Source organism: Sinohyriopsis cumingii, unplaced genomic scaffold (genome assembly GCF_028554795.1).
Source record: "Sinohyriopsis cumingii isolate HCF-2022 unplaced genomic scaffold, ASM2855479v2 utg000400l, whole genome shotgun sequence".
Lineage (NCBI taxonomy): Eukaryota > Metazoa > Mollusca > Bivalvia > Unionida > Unionidae > Sinohyriopsis > Sinohyriopsis cumingii.
Genome location: NW_028315895.1, coordinates 1,490,800 through 1,507,954, shown reverse-complemented (window position 1 = coordinate 1,507,954; position 17,155 = coordinate 1,490,800). Strand labels below are relative to the sequence as shown.

The 17,155-nt window shown below is 34.9% G+C and overlaps 1 protein-coding gene across 1 annotated transcript in view; it reads left to right on the top strand.

Annotated features, from left to right (window-relative positions):
• The window catches only part of LOC149774192 (uncharacterized), an 85,718-nt gene that overhangs the window by 54,749 nt on the left and 13,814 nt on the right, over window positions 1-17,155 (top strand). Inside the window, exons 14-17 of the mRNA XM_089945704.1 lie at window positions 4,890-4,934; window positions 5,434-5,682; window positions 10,029-10,250; window positions 11,469-11,502. Of these exons, the coding sequence (XP_089801830.1) occupies window positions 4,890-4,934; window positions 5,434-5,682; window positions 10,029-10,250; window positions 11,469-11,502 (550 nt within the window). The remainder of the gene's footprint in view (window positions 1-4,889; window positions 4,935-5,433; window positions 5,683-10,028; window positions 10,251-11,468; window positions 11,503-17,155) is intronic.

Below are 17,155 nucleotides of genomic sequence, written 5' to 3'. Positions count from 1 at the left end.
AATGTGCTGTATAAAAACTTTATTTATGAAGAAGAAAGCCACTTGTAAGCAATATTAATAAAATACTAAGAGGGAATGCAGACCGCAGTTTAAGTGTGAATTCAAAATGGTTAATACCATGAAGGCCATATTAGTCTATGGCAAGGTCCACTGTCCGTAATGTGTCTGATTCATTTCATATTATCTGCCGAACCAAATAATTGCCTGCAATAACTCACCCACATTTTGTGTGGCTTCCACACCAACCAGAAAGAATTTTTATTGAACATATATATATATATATATATATATATATATATATATATATATATATATATATATATATATATATATATATATATATATATACACTCGCCTAGTCAGTTTGAATAATAACAGAGAGGAACTTTGTATGGCAAAAACTCTACGACAATTGTGTTTTGGGTGGATACCATATCAGCATTACGTATTCCATAGCAACACAGAAGGAATTTGTCTTTTTATTAACGATTTAGCAAGTTTTTGTCAATGATCATTATTAAACCATTTACAAAAGGTTCGTATTGGGTGGCTTTCTTCACAATTAGGTGACTTCAACCTAGAAAAGTACACGAACAGGTTTTCTTGCTATGGTTGGGTGGAAAAATAATTCAGTACTTCTTCAGACTGATTGACTTATATGCATGATTCACTTTGTCCGAAATGGATACATAGGCCAGGAAAATGTTTCACTATCGCATCAACTAGGTGAAAAACTTATTCTTAATGAATGTACACTGTTTAAATGGTTCTTATTTATTTGTTATGTGAGTGTCCTCTCAGTGAACCAGGTAAAACAAGTGTTTTGTCCACATCTCCATAAAGACCATGTCAAACTTATCACACTTTACAGACATTAGTCTTTGGCAGCAGTTTGAGAGCTCTTAATCATTTAGGCCTTTCACTCTTACACACAAGGCATGTTTGACACCAATCAGGTATATTATTTGTAAACGTACAGTAACCTGCACAGTTTTTTAAATGCTAGTATATTAATCAATTTAACCATGGAACATGCTTTTGTGATTCTCCACTGTTTTGCAGTATTACCAGTGATATTAAAATGTACAGAAATTAATAATTTAATTTTAAAGCGCTATGATTAAACAGAACATAAATTTCCAATGTAAATCTTTGCAATCGATTTGAACCCCAACTATGGATGAGATTCTTCATGGATAAATTACATGGCGTATTATGTATAATTCATGGCAAAGATACCAGTATGTTTAGTTATATCACCTCTTTGCAAATGGGATCACAAATCATCCCCATAGTAAATGGGAATCGTAATGAACCGTAGTATTTAAATGTAAAACATGGTGCTACCAATATTAAAATTGCCACCCAAAAAATGATGGTTTGGGTCTACTCTGGCTGATCACATCGATAGCTATAGATACGTTAGAAAATTCCAAATGAAAATATAAATTTAAAAATAAATTTTAAATACCTTGAAATATTTCTAAAATTTAGATCACATGCAAACTCAATATTTCTTTTACGACTCTATGCTCATAAACTAAGTGACAGAAGGTAGCAGAACCAAGTAGTTGTGTTAAACTTAAATAATTCAGTTATTAAAGTTAACATGAAATTTGAAGAGGAACTTAAATTATTATGCATTAAATCCAAACTAATCCTCTCCAGTTCTACGCAAGTCCAAAATAATCGAATATTTCAAAGAATTAAAGATACTCGAATGCATTGGTTTTCCAGCAGCCATAATGTATCAAAATGGTGGTTTGATGCTTATGCACTTGACAGTCACCATTCGTGTATGCTCACAACGGTACAGGATAAAAGCTACTGAGTTGGCACTATGACCAAGCAGTGCATCGACCTTGATCTTTCTGTGCAGTTTTGAAGGTTATTTCCTGATGACTTCCACCAAGACGACATAGATCTCTGTTCTAGTGGCCTTGGTAAGGCTTCGGCTCTGGGCAAAGATGGACACCAGGCTGCCCAAAAATGTAAAGGCAGAAAATAATCAGGATATCCGACTCACGCAGCATCAGTAAGAGCCCATCCAGTTTTGACTTGCTGTGGCATACCAGGTGACTGGAGTACCTCAAGGACAAACTGCATGCAAAATGAGACAGAGTGCGTGCCGGGATGCAGCAGGAATGAGGCTAATAATCTTTGTTCTGCTAGTTCAGTAAATATCTCTAGATTCTTAATATAAAACAGCAACATTTACCAACATGCAACTGATTGTTGCAAATTCCTATGTCTATAGAATTGTCCATACTAGACTCGATAGGGTGAGCGTGGGGTGTATAATCCAGAAAGAAAATTAAATTTCAGTCAGTTCAGTGATGGATTGGAATTTTTATCCCTGAGGCATATACTAGGTTATATTGGAATTCCAATGTACAATTGGGCGTAGTACAAGTATGTATTGGTAAATATTTATATGATATTGCTATAACTACGTTAATATTTCATAGTGATGTGCTGTCAGGAGGCATGTTAGAACAAAATGTGCTGTATAAAAACTTTATTTATGAAGAAGAAAGCCACTTGTAAACAATATCAATGACATACTAATAGGGAATGCAGACCGCAGTTTCAGTGTGAATTCAAAATGGTTAAGACCATGAAGGCCATATTAGTCTTTGGCATGGTACACTGTCTGTAATGTGTCTGATTCATTTCATATTATCTGCCGAACCAAATAATTGCCTGTAATGACTCACCCACATAGTGTGGCTTCCAAACCGATGAGAAGGAATTGTTATTGAACACACACACACACACACACACACACACACACATATATATATATATATATATATATATATATATATATATATATATATATATATATATATATATAGGCCTAGTCAGTTTGAATAAAAACAGAGAGGAGGAACTGTTTATGGCAAATACTCTACGACAATTGTGTTTTGGGTGGATACCATATCAGCATTATGTCTTCTATAGCAACCCAGAAGGTAGTTGTCATTTTATTAACGATTTAGCAAGTTTTTGTCAATGACTGTTATAAAACCATTTAAAAAAAGGTTTGTATTGGGTGGCTTTCTTCACAATTAGGTGACTTAAACTTAGAAAAGTACACGAAGACGTTTTCTTACTATAGTCGGGTGGAAAAATAATTAGTACTTCTTCAGATTGATTGACTTAACTGTGCATGATTCACTTTGTCGGAAATAAATACATAGGCCAGGATGATGTTTCAGTATCACATCAACTAGGTGAAAAACTTATTCTTAATATATGCACACCGTTCCAATGGTTCTTATTTATTTGTTATTTGACTGTCCTCTCAGTGAACTAGGCAAAACAACTATTTTGTCCACATCTCCAGAGAGACCATGTCAAACTTATCATACTTTACAGACATTAGTCTTTGGCAGCAGTTTGAGAGCTCGTAATCATTTAGGCCATTCACTCTTACACCCAAGGCATGTTTGACACAAATCAGGTATATTATTTGTAAAGGTACTGTAATCTGCACAGTTTTTTAAATGCTAGTATATTAATCAATTTAACCATGGAACATGCTTTTGTGATTCTCCACTGTTTTTCAGTATTACCAGTGATATTAAAATGTACAGAAATTAATAATTTAATTTTAAAGTGCTATGATTAAACACAACATAAATTTCCAATGTACACTTTTACAATCGATTTGAACCCCAACTATGGGTGAGATTCTTCATGAATTAATTGCATGGTGAATTATGTATAATTCATGACAAAGATACCAGTATGTTTAGTTATATCACCTCATTGCAAAGGGGGTCACAAATCGTCTCCAGAGTAAATGGCAATCGTAATGAATCGTAGTATTTAAATGTAAAACATGGTGCTAAAATATATTCCAATTGCATTGCTGTACGACTATCTCTAAAATTCCAAATGATAAAATATAAGTTTTAAAAATAAATTCTAAATTCCTTGAAATATTTCTAAAATTTAGATCACATGCAAACTCAATATTTCTTTTACGACTCTATGCTCATAAACTAAGTGACAGAAGGGAGCAGAACCAAGTAGTTGTGTTAAACTTAAATAATTCAGTTATTAAAGTTAACATGAAATTTGAAGAGGAACTTAAATTTTTATGAATTAATTCCAAACTAATCCTCTTAAGTTCTACAAAAGTCCAAAATAATCAAATATTTCAAAGAATTAAAGATACTCGAATGCATTGGTTTTCCAGCAGCCGTAATGTATCAAAATGGCATTGTCCGGAACTCCTCTGAGTAAATTCAAAATAGTCACAGATATTTTAGTTTAATGACTACTTTGCAACTCCAATTAATAATCCCAACATATATCTTCTCTCAAAGTATATCTAGACACAACATTAAACACATACGCAGACTGATGTAACAATAAAAAACATAGGATATAAGAGTTTAAAATAGGAACGAATTAATAGCTCGATTCTTTCCACATATACCCATATACTGGCCAAAACACATTCTTCTACTCACTAAGTGACATTTTGCAATATCCCACATTGTAAACGAATCCACCTGATCTCCCCATCCAGTCGAAAATAACTAAATCCTTGTAAGAAACCTAACAATATATATATATTACCTTTTATTTTGAGGTTTAGATGAATATGAACTATATCGAGGGGAATCAGGCTGATACAAGTGATTCCTTTTCCTATACAATTTTTAAAATGTTGGTTCTGATAATTTACTGGTATATTTTAGGCGGCATGCTTTTAGTGTTGATTACTACATATCTAAGTTCTGGTTTTGGGAACCAAAGTTTGGACTCTGTTCAAGGTAATGAATACAATCATTCTTACAGTGACGATTTTAAATAGTCTAGACATACATTTTATTTTATCTATTTTCGTTTTCTTCTTCTTTGCATCACTCCAGATTTATAAACTCCATTGTACAGATGGTGGAATTCCAGCAAATAAGGCAAGACAGATCTTAGATAATATTCTCCTTTCAGTTAAACAATTTGAATTTAATTAATGTAAAATCTATAGTAATTCAATATAGAAATCGCACCGGTTAGTTAATTACAAACATACGAAACTTAATGAATTCGCAACAATCACTCTAGCTACTTATTTGGATCAATATATATGCCTAAAACAGAACACAAATATGTGACGAATTAAAGCATGAAAACATGGGTTGTATAATATTGTATAATGTTAACAAGGATGTCAATTTAAATTTTGCTAATTATCGAAAAAATGTTATAGTATGTTTTATCCAATGTTCTCAATAAATGTCATATTCAGCTAGAGGTCATGATGATGAATCACAAGAAAAAGGAAGTCATTAGTATTTATAAAACAAATTAAATAGTGATAACATGTTTTCTGCTTAATGCCAATTAGTTTTTATCAATTAGGATCATGTTTACATTCTTGTTGATGACTATAGTACTCTAGAATTGCATATGCAGATGAAGTCCGTGCATGTCATCTGTGGTGTAACTGATGTAGGGCAGCCCAGAGGAGAACTCCATGACTATCTAGAGAACAAGATGCAGCTGTATTCAAGGCATAATCTATTTCTTAGTCAATCTCTACAAAGAAAGAAAGAAGGAACGATGCAATTCCCAAAAGGCTTCACATCCAGCGAAATTTTCATCTTAGAGCATAACTACAGTAACATAGGAGTTTTCTTCGGTACTCCGAAATTAGATAGACAGGTGTGGGTCCTGATTTTACATTTACAAAAGTTACAAGTTTTTGTTTTAGTTTGCATTGCATGAAAATCCAGTATAACTGAAATCATTGTAAGATATATTTTAGGCAACATATCAAGTGTGGGAGAAATGGGTTTTGCCGTATGTCTTCAAAACATGTCTCTTCTGTGAATATAATGTTAAAATGAATCGAACGCCAGGTATGTATATTCTTAAAATGTTCAAGATAAATGTATGCATTTGACATTATTTAATTTTTTTTTTAAATATAGCCCATAAGCAGTCTTCTTTTCCTTTCTTGATATAATCAATCGCAGCAATTTTTATATTTCATGACAAAGTTCCTAATACAAATTAATGGGAAACTCGGTGAAGTCTGGCTGAAACGTCGTTGCATTCAAGTCTTGCAAGATCTGACAAAATACTCTTAAATATTATAAAAAGCCACAATAAATGCATTGGTTTTAAACAGACAAATCTTTGGTTATTTAAACATATGAGTTATCAACTATGACAAAATATAATTTATATCTTAACGGTCTTGCATACATTTTGATAAATGACTTGTTAATCATTTGAGCTATGATTGGAGATGTTTAGAATCTATTTATTCACAAACGTACTTTACAGAGGCATGCACTATTTGTATATTAATACATTGTCACTTTGCTTTCATAATTTCTCAAGGAGGTATAGCAAACAATTGCCAACTTCATTACATGACATAAGCACACACAAATCCAAGTACATGTGAAACGTTCAAAGCAAGATGAAACATTAGGGAATAATCGCTGTTGTGAAATATTTCAAGTTGACACGTCAAACACTTTAAACACATCAAAGCCCGACCCAACGCTTGAAGTCATAACAATCTTTCTGACCACACCCTGATCCCAACTTCCGAACTGATTACAACGTCTGCCAAGAGCCACGTACCCTCTGGAGGCCAGATTAAAAAACCTACTTAAAACATGACCCAAGGACATAGTTGCTAATGCCGAAGCTAAAGTCGAAGAAAGTCTGAAACAGTGTGAAGTATGTGATTAGAGTTTCACATTATGCGATAGCGACCATTCAACGACCAGATCTGCATCACAGCACCCCACTCATTGGGTGATTATTGGTATATGATGGGGTAGCCAGATATTTAAAATCAGTCACGTATAACGTGTGTATCCAGCCAACAACAGCACTAGATCGGTGGCATGGTGGGTACAGCTCTTTGGACACATTTAAGTGCTGAAACATGGTCCGCACATAGTGAGTTAGGGTGACATTTCCTTGAAGGCCTAGGAAGTTGTAGGCAGTGGAGGGGATGGCGTCAACCAGCCTTTCGCCATCAAGTCAGGTAACCTCTTCTTTCAGGGACAAAGAGGTGTGGGCCAGAATGATCTTATATATGAGCACGTATTTCAGGCATTAGAGATAATTGTAATATCACTGACTCGGCCTCTCACGTGCAATGTATTAACAGTCTTCGATGCGCACCACTCAGATAATCTTGGCAGGCTTAGAGCAGGCATCGGCAATTGACACAATCTTTCCAACTCTGCTCAAAGCCTCTACTTTGACACCACTGCAGGTCTACTACAGGTGTCCAAATGTCTGCGTCTATTGATTTTGACGACATCTCGGCCAACCACCTACTCATACTTTTTGGCGACGTCACCGTGACTTTGAATGCCATCTGATTTCTTTCAATCTCATCCAAAAGGCTCAGTGGTAGATCATGAAGCAGGTAGAAATCCGCTGATATCTCACTAGTGACACAGTGAGCAGCTCCTACATGGATTTTAAGGTCAGCAACACTATCCCACAACCTATGCTTCACGCTTACCAGCCAGTCTGGCCACCTGCTGCACCTGCATAGGGAAACTCCTTCAATCGGCCTCAACATCCTCAACCATATCTCAGTCAGCTAGTTTATAAGACCCAGCCACCAGACCACGCACAATGAACGCATAAAAGTGCGCAATCCCAGTTGTGATAGTGGACTCAAAATGAGACTCATACTAAGTGAAGGATGGTGGGTTTTCTTGTCAACATTTTCAGATTCATCATCAACGTAGTGCCAAAGGTGGCATTAGCTCTGACCGATAACTGCGACAAATGGAGAGAACCCTTGCGCGGTCAACGCAGTCAATACAGCCACTCTGGAAGGAATTCTGATCCTCGCCGTCTAAGGTGGTATGAAGGTCATGATAAAGAAGTAATGCAAGATAGCTTCCCTCTGCTGGTGGCCATGCCAACTGATAAGCAGGCCCTGGTCAGTGAGGTTGCTCGAAAAATGATTCAACGCGCAACACCATTTTCGTTAACTTTGCTATACATTCCGCTCTCCATATTACCTCAGGTGTACCCTGAGGTCATTGGTCGGCTTGGCAGTCTGAAGACAATTCTCACTGATCTGCAGATGATAAGATGCAGATAAAATAAGGCTGCTGGAGGGGATAGTGAATAAATAAGGGTAGTTTTGGCCCCAATCGATCATATAAAGTACAGCACAAGGCATTTACACACACTCCTGCGATTTAATGCGAACAACAATGTGTTTCACTTTCAAAGGCCAGCTGGTCTAAGATGGTTGTTTGATGCTTATGCACTTGACATTCACCATTCTTGTATGCGCACAACGGTACAGGATAAAAGCTACCGAGCTGGCACTATGACCAAGCAGTGCATCAACCTTGATCTTTCTGTGCAGTTTTGAAGGTTATTTCCTGATGACTTCTACCAGGGCGACAGAGATCTCTGTTCTAGTGGCCTCTGGTAAGGCGTCGGCTCTGGGCAAAGATGGACACCAGGCTTCCCAAAAATGTAAAGGCAAAAATTAATCAGGATATCCGACTCATGCAGCATCAGTAAGAGCCCATACAGTTTTGACTTGCTGTGGCTCACCAGATGACTAGAGTACCTGAAAGACAACTGCATGCAAAATGAGACAGAGTGCATTTCGGGATGCAGCAGGAATGAGGCTAATAATTGACATCAGTACCTCGCATAGCTGGGGAATTCACTGGATGGCATTGTTGGTAATGCCTCACTGACTGTTCGTTTTCAACTTGTATGACCTAGAGCCATCGCCAGTCCTCATTGTGTTCCTGCACTCACATCGTGGTGGCAATCCATTGGTTTTTCTCATCACCCACTCAACACATCCTGTTCACAAATATGGTGATGGGCCCTTCTAATTCTGTGGCCCGCATCCATTGATGTGTTGAAGATGTTGAATCGCGATCCGACATCAGGCGCATTGCTTGCTGCTTCGCTGCTGTTGACCCTCTGGCTTGTTTAGAATGCTGATGGCAAGGATCATGCGTGTCATACTGGCTGACATCTTTGGGCATTACATGGAACGCACGTGGATCTTGCTCATTATGCCACCAAGTCTGAGCCTACAACAATCTCACTGGTGATCCTGACCTGAAGGACCCGGTTGTATTCATCGACAACATGGGGTCCTGGTTGTATTCGCCAATAAAAGCAGGAACCCGAGGGAGGCATCAAGCAACCTTTCCGTCTTTGATTCGGGGTCAAGCTCCCCAACATTATTTAATTAGTATTCGGTTAATAATTAAATAATAATAACCTACAAATGGACAATTGGAAATACTAAGCTTACATGTTATCTAACATTATATGTATCTGGTGTTTGCTCATTTAAATTTTTCATACATACAGGTTTACTAATGAGCCCAAATTAAATGACTTACTGCTTGTTGTATCTTCGATTATTACATTTTCATGCTCCTGAATGAAAATTGATAAAAGCCATTCACATACCTGTCTCTTTAAACTTTGAAACGTATTTAGTGTTTAACTGATTTTACTGAGATTTTAATGTCATGGTTTACATGCTATAAATGTGTCCAGTAAGGAAATCTGTATGAATGCAAGTTGAGAGTTGTTTTCTTCAATAAGTTACGACACGTAAAAAAATTAGATTATGTAAAGAAAACTTTGTATGCATGTTAGTGGATGAGAGAGATATTACATTCCTATAAATCAGCCAAAATAATAGAATCAGAATGTAAACTTCTTAAATCTATAACAATTATTAGATAATGTTTGCCTGTCATATTTTTTCTCTCATGAATATTGCTTCGCTGCAGAAAGTAAAGACTTGATAAACATCATACAAATACTTTTCATGGATTTAAGGTTAAGCCATTATTTAATACATTATTTGGGATTAAAGTGTGGATCATTGTGTCTAAAGAGGTTAATCATTCTATTTAAGGAAATTAGACCGAAAACTGTTCGACACATTACATTACATATTGCTTTGTGCGGGTTTATACAAATTGTTGCATTACAAGTTTATAATTTATAAAATATTAATATTCTAGGACATGGACATGTTTTTCTACAAATGTATCCAAAAGGCAGATGGAAGTGGAGTTCCTTCTGTAACCTTTTTGGTTCCTAACATTGGGCGGAGCATAAAGTTGTTTGCAAGTACCCTCATCTCCTGCGTGAAGAGATTTGCCAAAAACAGTCCCTTCTCCAGCATCAAAAGAATATACATTCGGTTTGACGAGTATAATCCACAATTCCTAGAAACCAAACGGGTTAGATTAATAATAATGTACTAATCGTTATTAACTAGAAGTGAAAACAATCATCAGACTGATTGGACGTCAAACACATTTTAGTTTTATCTGTTATAATCAATCGTCTGAGCTGAATGGATAGCAACAAGAATAAACTATATAATTAGTAAAAGCTATGTCACATACCACATTGTACGCCGTATCATCTTGGTCTTTCGTCAGTATACTCTTTGTATATTTTTCTTGCATTGCTTTGACTCCAATGTCTCATAGTAAATGATATTTATAACAACAAGGTCAATGGTCACCAATTATACAACAATTTTAGACTAAAGAATAATTGTATGCATAATAATTTGACACATGTCAAGTCAAGCATATTATTTACGTTAATATACACATGCCATAGTTTTTAGATAGTTAATGTGTAATAACATATCATGATGTTCCAAATTTACATCATAAGGTTATTGAAAGGAACAGCGTAAAGATCAAGCGATCGAAATGTATTTCAAAGTCGGTCCACTACGCTGCTCTGTGGTTATGTCAAATAATAGAGGTACTATATGTTAAGTGATAAACAGAATCTTGCATATCTGCTCGCTTGAAATGAAATTTAAGCAACTCTTCAAACAGATTAAATATTTAAATCACCTAAGCCCACAACGGATACAAATATTTCGACTCGTTTCATAAATGTCTTTGAAATGGGCACTCCTGTAAAATCTTGTATGTATCTCCAGAAAATATGTGATGATTGCTTTATTCATGGTCTCATTTTTAATGAATAAAGTCGAGTGTTCTTCTTCACCAGTCATTTAGCATGGGGTTGAAATTGGGAAACGTATGCATCACATCATGCAGGTGTAATTAGGATCCAATATATATATTATTCTACTTTTATGGTCAAATACTCGTATAAGTGTTGCTCTAATTTTCTGCATTATAATTCAATACAACAGTGTATATTTAATCTCTCTCTCTCTCTCGAAATTAGTTTACTCCAGATTGTAGTCTAATATCAGAACTCATTATTTAGATTTCATTATAGCCAATATATGACACAAATTTACAGAATATGTTAGTTATAAACTGACATTGCATGATGATCTGCATTACTGGTAGATACAGGTGTACTGTAATGTTTGTATGGACGCCATACTCCTATACTGTTATTGCCACTACAGCAGATCTTATGTACGGAGTATGCAAAGCTTAATAGCATTTTCATTTCAGATCTTTGAAGAAAAATGGGTCAAGACCAGTGGAGGTAATGTAGCTTTGTCAGAAAGGGCAAATCATTTAACGTTTAATTTTTACTGTTCAGAAACGTCAAATTAGCATGAGATAGGGACAATAACTCCGAAATATTAGTCATCTTTAACCAGCCTGTGCCGTAAAGTAATAAAACATTGCGTTTAATCTGTGGATAATTTATCATATATATCAAACCTTTTCCTTAGATCTCTTAATTGTTTCTACTTCTAAGAACTCTCCATGAAGTCAGCGTAACACACTTTAACTTTACAAGCTGATTATAAACTTATTTTTATATGTCTATTGATATCTTTCTGTGGAACTCCATAACTGTCTCGTTTCAGGTATACACAGATCATTTTTCATTATGTGCAGTTCATTTATCTTTATATGCAGTTCTAAAGATTTTGCGTGCAGTACGTTTGTCATCATTTATCATTATTTGATGTGCAAGCACATTATATGCAGTGCAGACACCGTTATCTACCACTTAAACACCTTTATGCTCAGCGCAAATCCATTTATATTCCTTTGTATGCAGTGCAGATGCCTTTATATGCAGTGCAAACACCTATATATGCACTGCAAATACATTTTTATGATATGCATTTATCATTATGTGCAGTCGATTTGTCATTATATGAAATTCAAACACACAGCAGATTTGTCTTTATATGTAGTACAAACACACTTATATGCAGTGCAGGTGTCATATAAAACCCATTTTTCATGTTATGCCTTGCAAAATCATATGATGTGCAAACTCATTTACATGCAGTGCAAAAACCTTAATATTACGTGCATTTGTTATATATGCAATCCAGTTATCATGTATTCGGTGCAAACATATTTATTTGCAATGCGTGCCTATGTGTGTGTTTGTGTGCGTCATTTGGATTTTAAAAAAGCTTTTGACAATTTTTCAGTCATTTCACTGTGAAGTTTGAGTGTTTAGTATTAGTATAAAATGATGTCTAGCATTGAGCCAACATATATATATATATATATATATATATATATATATATATATATAGAGAGAGAGAGAGAGAGAGAGAGAGAGAGAGAGAGAGAGAGAGAGAGAGAGAGAGAAAGAGAGCGGGAGAGACAGAAAGACAATCAGACATATGTGCAGTACAGTCGCCTTTAGATGATGTGCAATCGTCTTTATATGCAGTCCATTTAAATTTACATACAATACAAAGAAAATTTAGATGCGGAGCAAACACCTTAATATGCAGTGCAATCGTCTTTATATGCAGTGGCTCTTACATTATCATGATCAGGAAATCTTACAGACATTACGGATAAGTGCCGATATAGAACATACAGAAGGAGGACGCTTTCTTACGTTCACCGTGAAACATGTCTGCTATGTTGATGCTAGCCTTAGAAGTAATCAGCATTGGAACATTGTTTTAGCAATTTTTATCAGAAATGACCGATGTATGTGCCTTAGAGATTGTGTTCCAATTTGATTCCAATGCGAATGGGCATCTGTTTTGACAGACTACTACTAAATCATAAAGTAAGAAGGGCCAAAGATGCGATTCCAGATAAAGCCATTATGGTAAGCCTGTCTGATACAGGTTTTATAGTTTTCATATATTAATCGTTGCATAGTCGACTTAATTCACACTTCTAGTGCCCTCTTCATGTTGTAAAAGGGTGAACATATGAAAAAAAAACTGAAGTAAATAATACCTCACCCAATTATTTAAACAGAAGGGGTGGGGTTAACATCATTTCGCGGCACAGAAATTAGGCTACATATGACAGCCAGTTATGATGATAGAGGAAGACCCCAGGTCGATGTTTTCCGTCATAGACTAAGCACATTTTGAGTACCAACAACCCTCCCATTACTACTGGCAAGATCTTCGCAAACAAATTGTGACAACGCGAGTTGATCTAGAATCCACAATCTGAGCACATCGAGAGGTGAGTAATCACCTATCACCACCTTTGAACTCTTGGCAACAGAGACCCTTTGAAGAGAAGGAAATCAATGGACACTAAAAGTGTTAAATACAAAAAATGCATTATCTTTTTCCCAAAATAGGATTCAGGTTGCAGTAGAGTATTTGTGTTGATGGTGTTCTAAACCGTGTATTGCAATATGAATACAAAAATAACAAATATCATAAAACCTTCATAGAAAACCCGTATAATGTGTTTATATAAATCAATGTTAGTTTGCAGATTGCTATATTATTTTTACCTTAGTCTGTTATTTATTATTATTCTTATTATTTACCAAAGCCATAGAAAAATAGAAACATTATATTCTGATACACATTGTAATACTGTCTTTTGCAATGTCATATATCACGATACGATTTTTGGATGCGATACCCAGCACTAGCTGCAACTGTAGGAGGTGTTATTGGAAATCATATAAAAGATGAAAAAAGCAAAAACTTAGTCTGAAATCATATAGTTTCAGAGAGGAAGATTGTTCCAAGTATTTCCCTGTGTAATCCTATGGCCAGTACTAACCACATTATCATTCTCAGAAGCTCACAACTGGGGAATTGGTGATGCTGAGATTGTAGAGATTGTGGGAAGGGTTAATGTCCCTGGTACACAAACATATGAATGTCAACAAAATGTTGGTCTTTAAGTACTTCCTTTTATTCTGAAGAATATGTTTGCTACTCAATTTGAATATGACCGATTATATTTGTTTACACATTATAACTCTTATCATTAACATTTTTCATTACACGTTTGAGCAAGTGTACTGTTATTTCCATTAAAACGACTCTATATTAGCCATATGAAAATTTAAAAAATGGAGGAACTGATCATCAACTCCAATTTTTTAATAAATAATATTAGGCATTAAAAGCTTCAATGTTTACCGAAACATGCTTGAAAACATTTAATCAATCTACATATACATTTCAAAAAACCATCAGCATAATTTTGATCTTAAAATTAACACAATTAATAGTTTTCATTTATTACAGATATAAATCATAGCCAATACGTTGGCATGTTGCATTGTCGTTACAGGTCCATACACAACATGGCACATGAATTGCATGTCAACCTAACCCTCAACGGTACCCATAGGCTATGTTCTTAATATGTAGTAAACAAACAAAGTAATTAAGAGTTTGCGCGTAAGAATTACCGTCCTAATTCTAACAGTTAAATCAAATATTAAAAGAAGAATGTAATTAAAAGTATTATAGGGTCTAACTCAGGGTGACCACAGAAATTCAAGGGCAAATTCCCTGATCGTTTCCTGATTTTCCTGGACTGAAATAGTGTTTCCCTGGTTAAAATGTCCAGCACGTACAGCCACTATCCACCTCTTGTAGCCACACCATCTCTGTCAGTAAAGACAAGTACATGCTTATTATACTACACCAGTTATTTTTCTTTAGATAGTAACTTTAATGGTTAATAAAACACATCACATATAATAAAAACAAACAGAAACCAATCAACTGGTTACTGTTTTAAGTAATGTAACACAAAGCGTGCCTTTTACTTACTAAGTATATGAAAAATGTAATACTTAAAATGAGTTTGAAAATTTATTTACTGGAAGTAAAAACGCTTTCTAGACTTTATATAAATGTCTTTACTTAACTTGTAAACAAATGGTTTTGTTCGCTTTGATGTTACATATTTGAACTATTGCCTTGCTGGAAAGATACACAAATCACTATTGTACAAGTTCGTGTAAGCAAGAGCTATCATTAACAGATGGTTGATAGCATAACATACTGAGAAGAAAAAAATGATTTTTTCATAGAACAACAGTTTTATCAAATGTAATGCCGTTATTCAAAGTCACGTTGTTAACTCTTAACTTTACAAGCTTTTATCTCAACTTATATTTAGTTCCTCAATTTGCTTGGCCGGGTTTGCTATTCCTGTGCTCATGATGCTAGTTTCTTTACAATTATATATAGTACACCAACTTTGACAAAATTAGTCTATATTGTTTTCTTAATATGTAGTGATGTGAGTCTAAAGCAGTATTTAAACATAAACCTTACATAGCCGCCTTCTGGGGCAGTGGTTGCTCATTTCCATTTTGAATTTGCATGCAACTATTTCACCATGAATTTAATCTATAACATTTTTTGCTCATAATGTGAACATGCAATTTCAGCAGCGCTTGACTTGCATTATCTTGCACCAGAAAGAACCAGTAATTTTTGTACCATAATAAATAATAAAGTAAATATATCATGGTTTAATTCTAATGTAATTTTAATTTATATGAAATCTAGGACAAACTTTATTTGTTGCTGAGACAAAATACTCTGATTTTTTCACCTTTTTAAATTCCATGCATTTTTCTAGGCGAAGTTCTTCTTTACCATTTTCCATAGAATTTCAGACAATGTGGCCACCCTATTTAAACTGCTGAGAGGGTGCAGTCCTTCCGCTGAATCTTTGTCTCTTTTCTGTTCAAGTTTTTGTTATATACTTATCCACAGATAATTTGTAATACAAAGAAAAAATGTTTTAATAGTCCACCATCAATACTGTAATCTGCATTCTATCTTAAAAAAGAAGACAATGGCATTATTATTTCACGTTTTTATTCTCCATTGATTCCGTTCTGTTTGAAGGTGTCTTCATCGCAGAGAGGTCAGGATAGATCAGTCATCACTCGCTTCTCACCGCTACAGGTTCTGGATTCAATGAGTTGTCACAACTTGTATGTCAAAATCGTGCCTGTAGCATGCGGAACATTGGTGGTTCTACCGATGTGTTTCTATGTGATTGAAGAAAATGCACTTGGGGTCATCTTCCACCATTATAACTATATGTCCTATATAGCTTGATTGATGTGCTGAGAAATGATGTTAACTCTACTATTTCTGTTTAAATAATTGTGTGGAACATGATATTTATCATTTTATTATCATATGTCCGCTTTTTAGTCATGATGTGGAGGGCCCAGCACATGTTGACTAAACTGACTCTGTACTGATCAATATATAACAAAAGATAAACACCTGCAATATATAGGTCCGACAATGGCGATATCTGGAGTCTAAATTTTTGCCGATTTGTTCCTTCTCATTTGATTGTTTATTCGTAAACTAATGGTGTCACCTCCCATTTGAATGAAATTGGGATCAGACACCATCTCAAAGGCACTTTCATTGAGCCTTTCTGAAAAAAATAACTGGAACAACATTCCAAGAAAGGACAATTTGTTTTAAGATGCGGAGACGTCTTTGATGGTGAAATGATAAATATTCCTGTTTCTGAATGTTTTATTTTGTCACTTATTGGTAATATCCATGAGATTACCATTGTAGTTTTCTATGTCATGATAATGTAAAAAGGATATAGTATCAAATGCATTGCATATAAAGGCGTTTGTATTACATATAATGATGAATCTACTGCATATAACGATATCATCAATGAATATAAGGTGTTTCATTGTATATAAAGACATTGGATTGCTTTTAATGGTGTTTGTACTGCATATAATGATAAATGGACTGCATATAATGACAAAAGCACTGCATATAGATGCGTTTTCACTACATATAAAAATAATTGGGCGGCATATAATGACCAATGAAATGCATAAACTTAAAATAAACAACACAAGAGAATCATGATATTCCATATCTTTGTGTCTACCGATGTACCCATGTCTTTACAATTTAATATTTCAAATG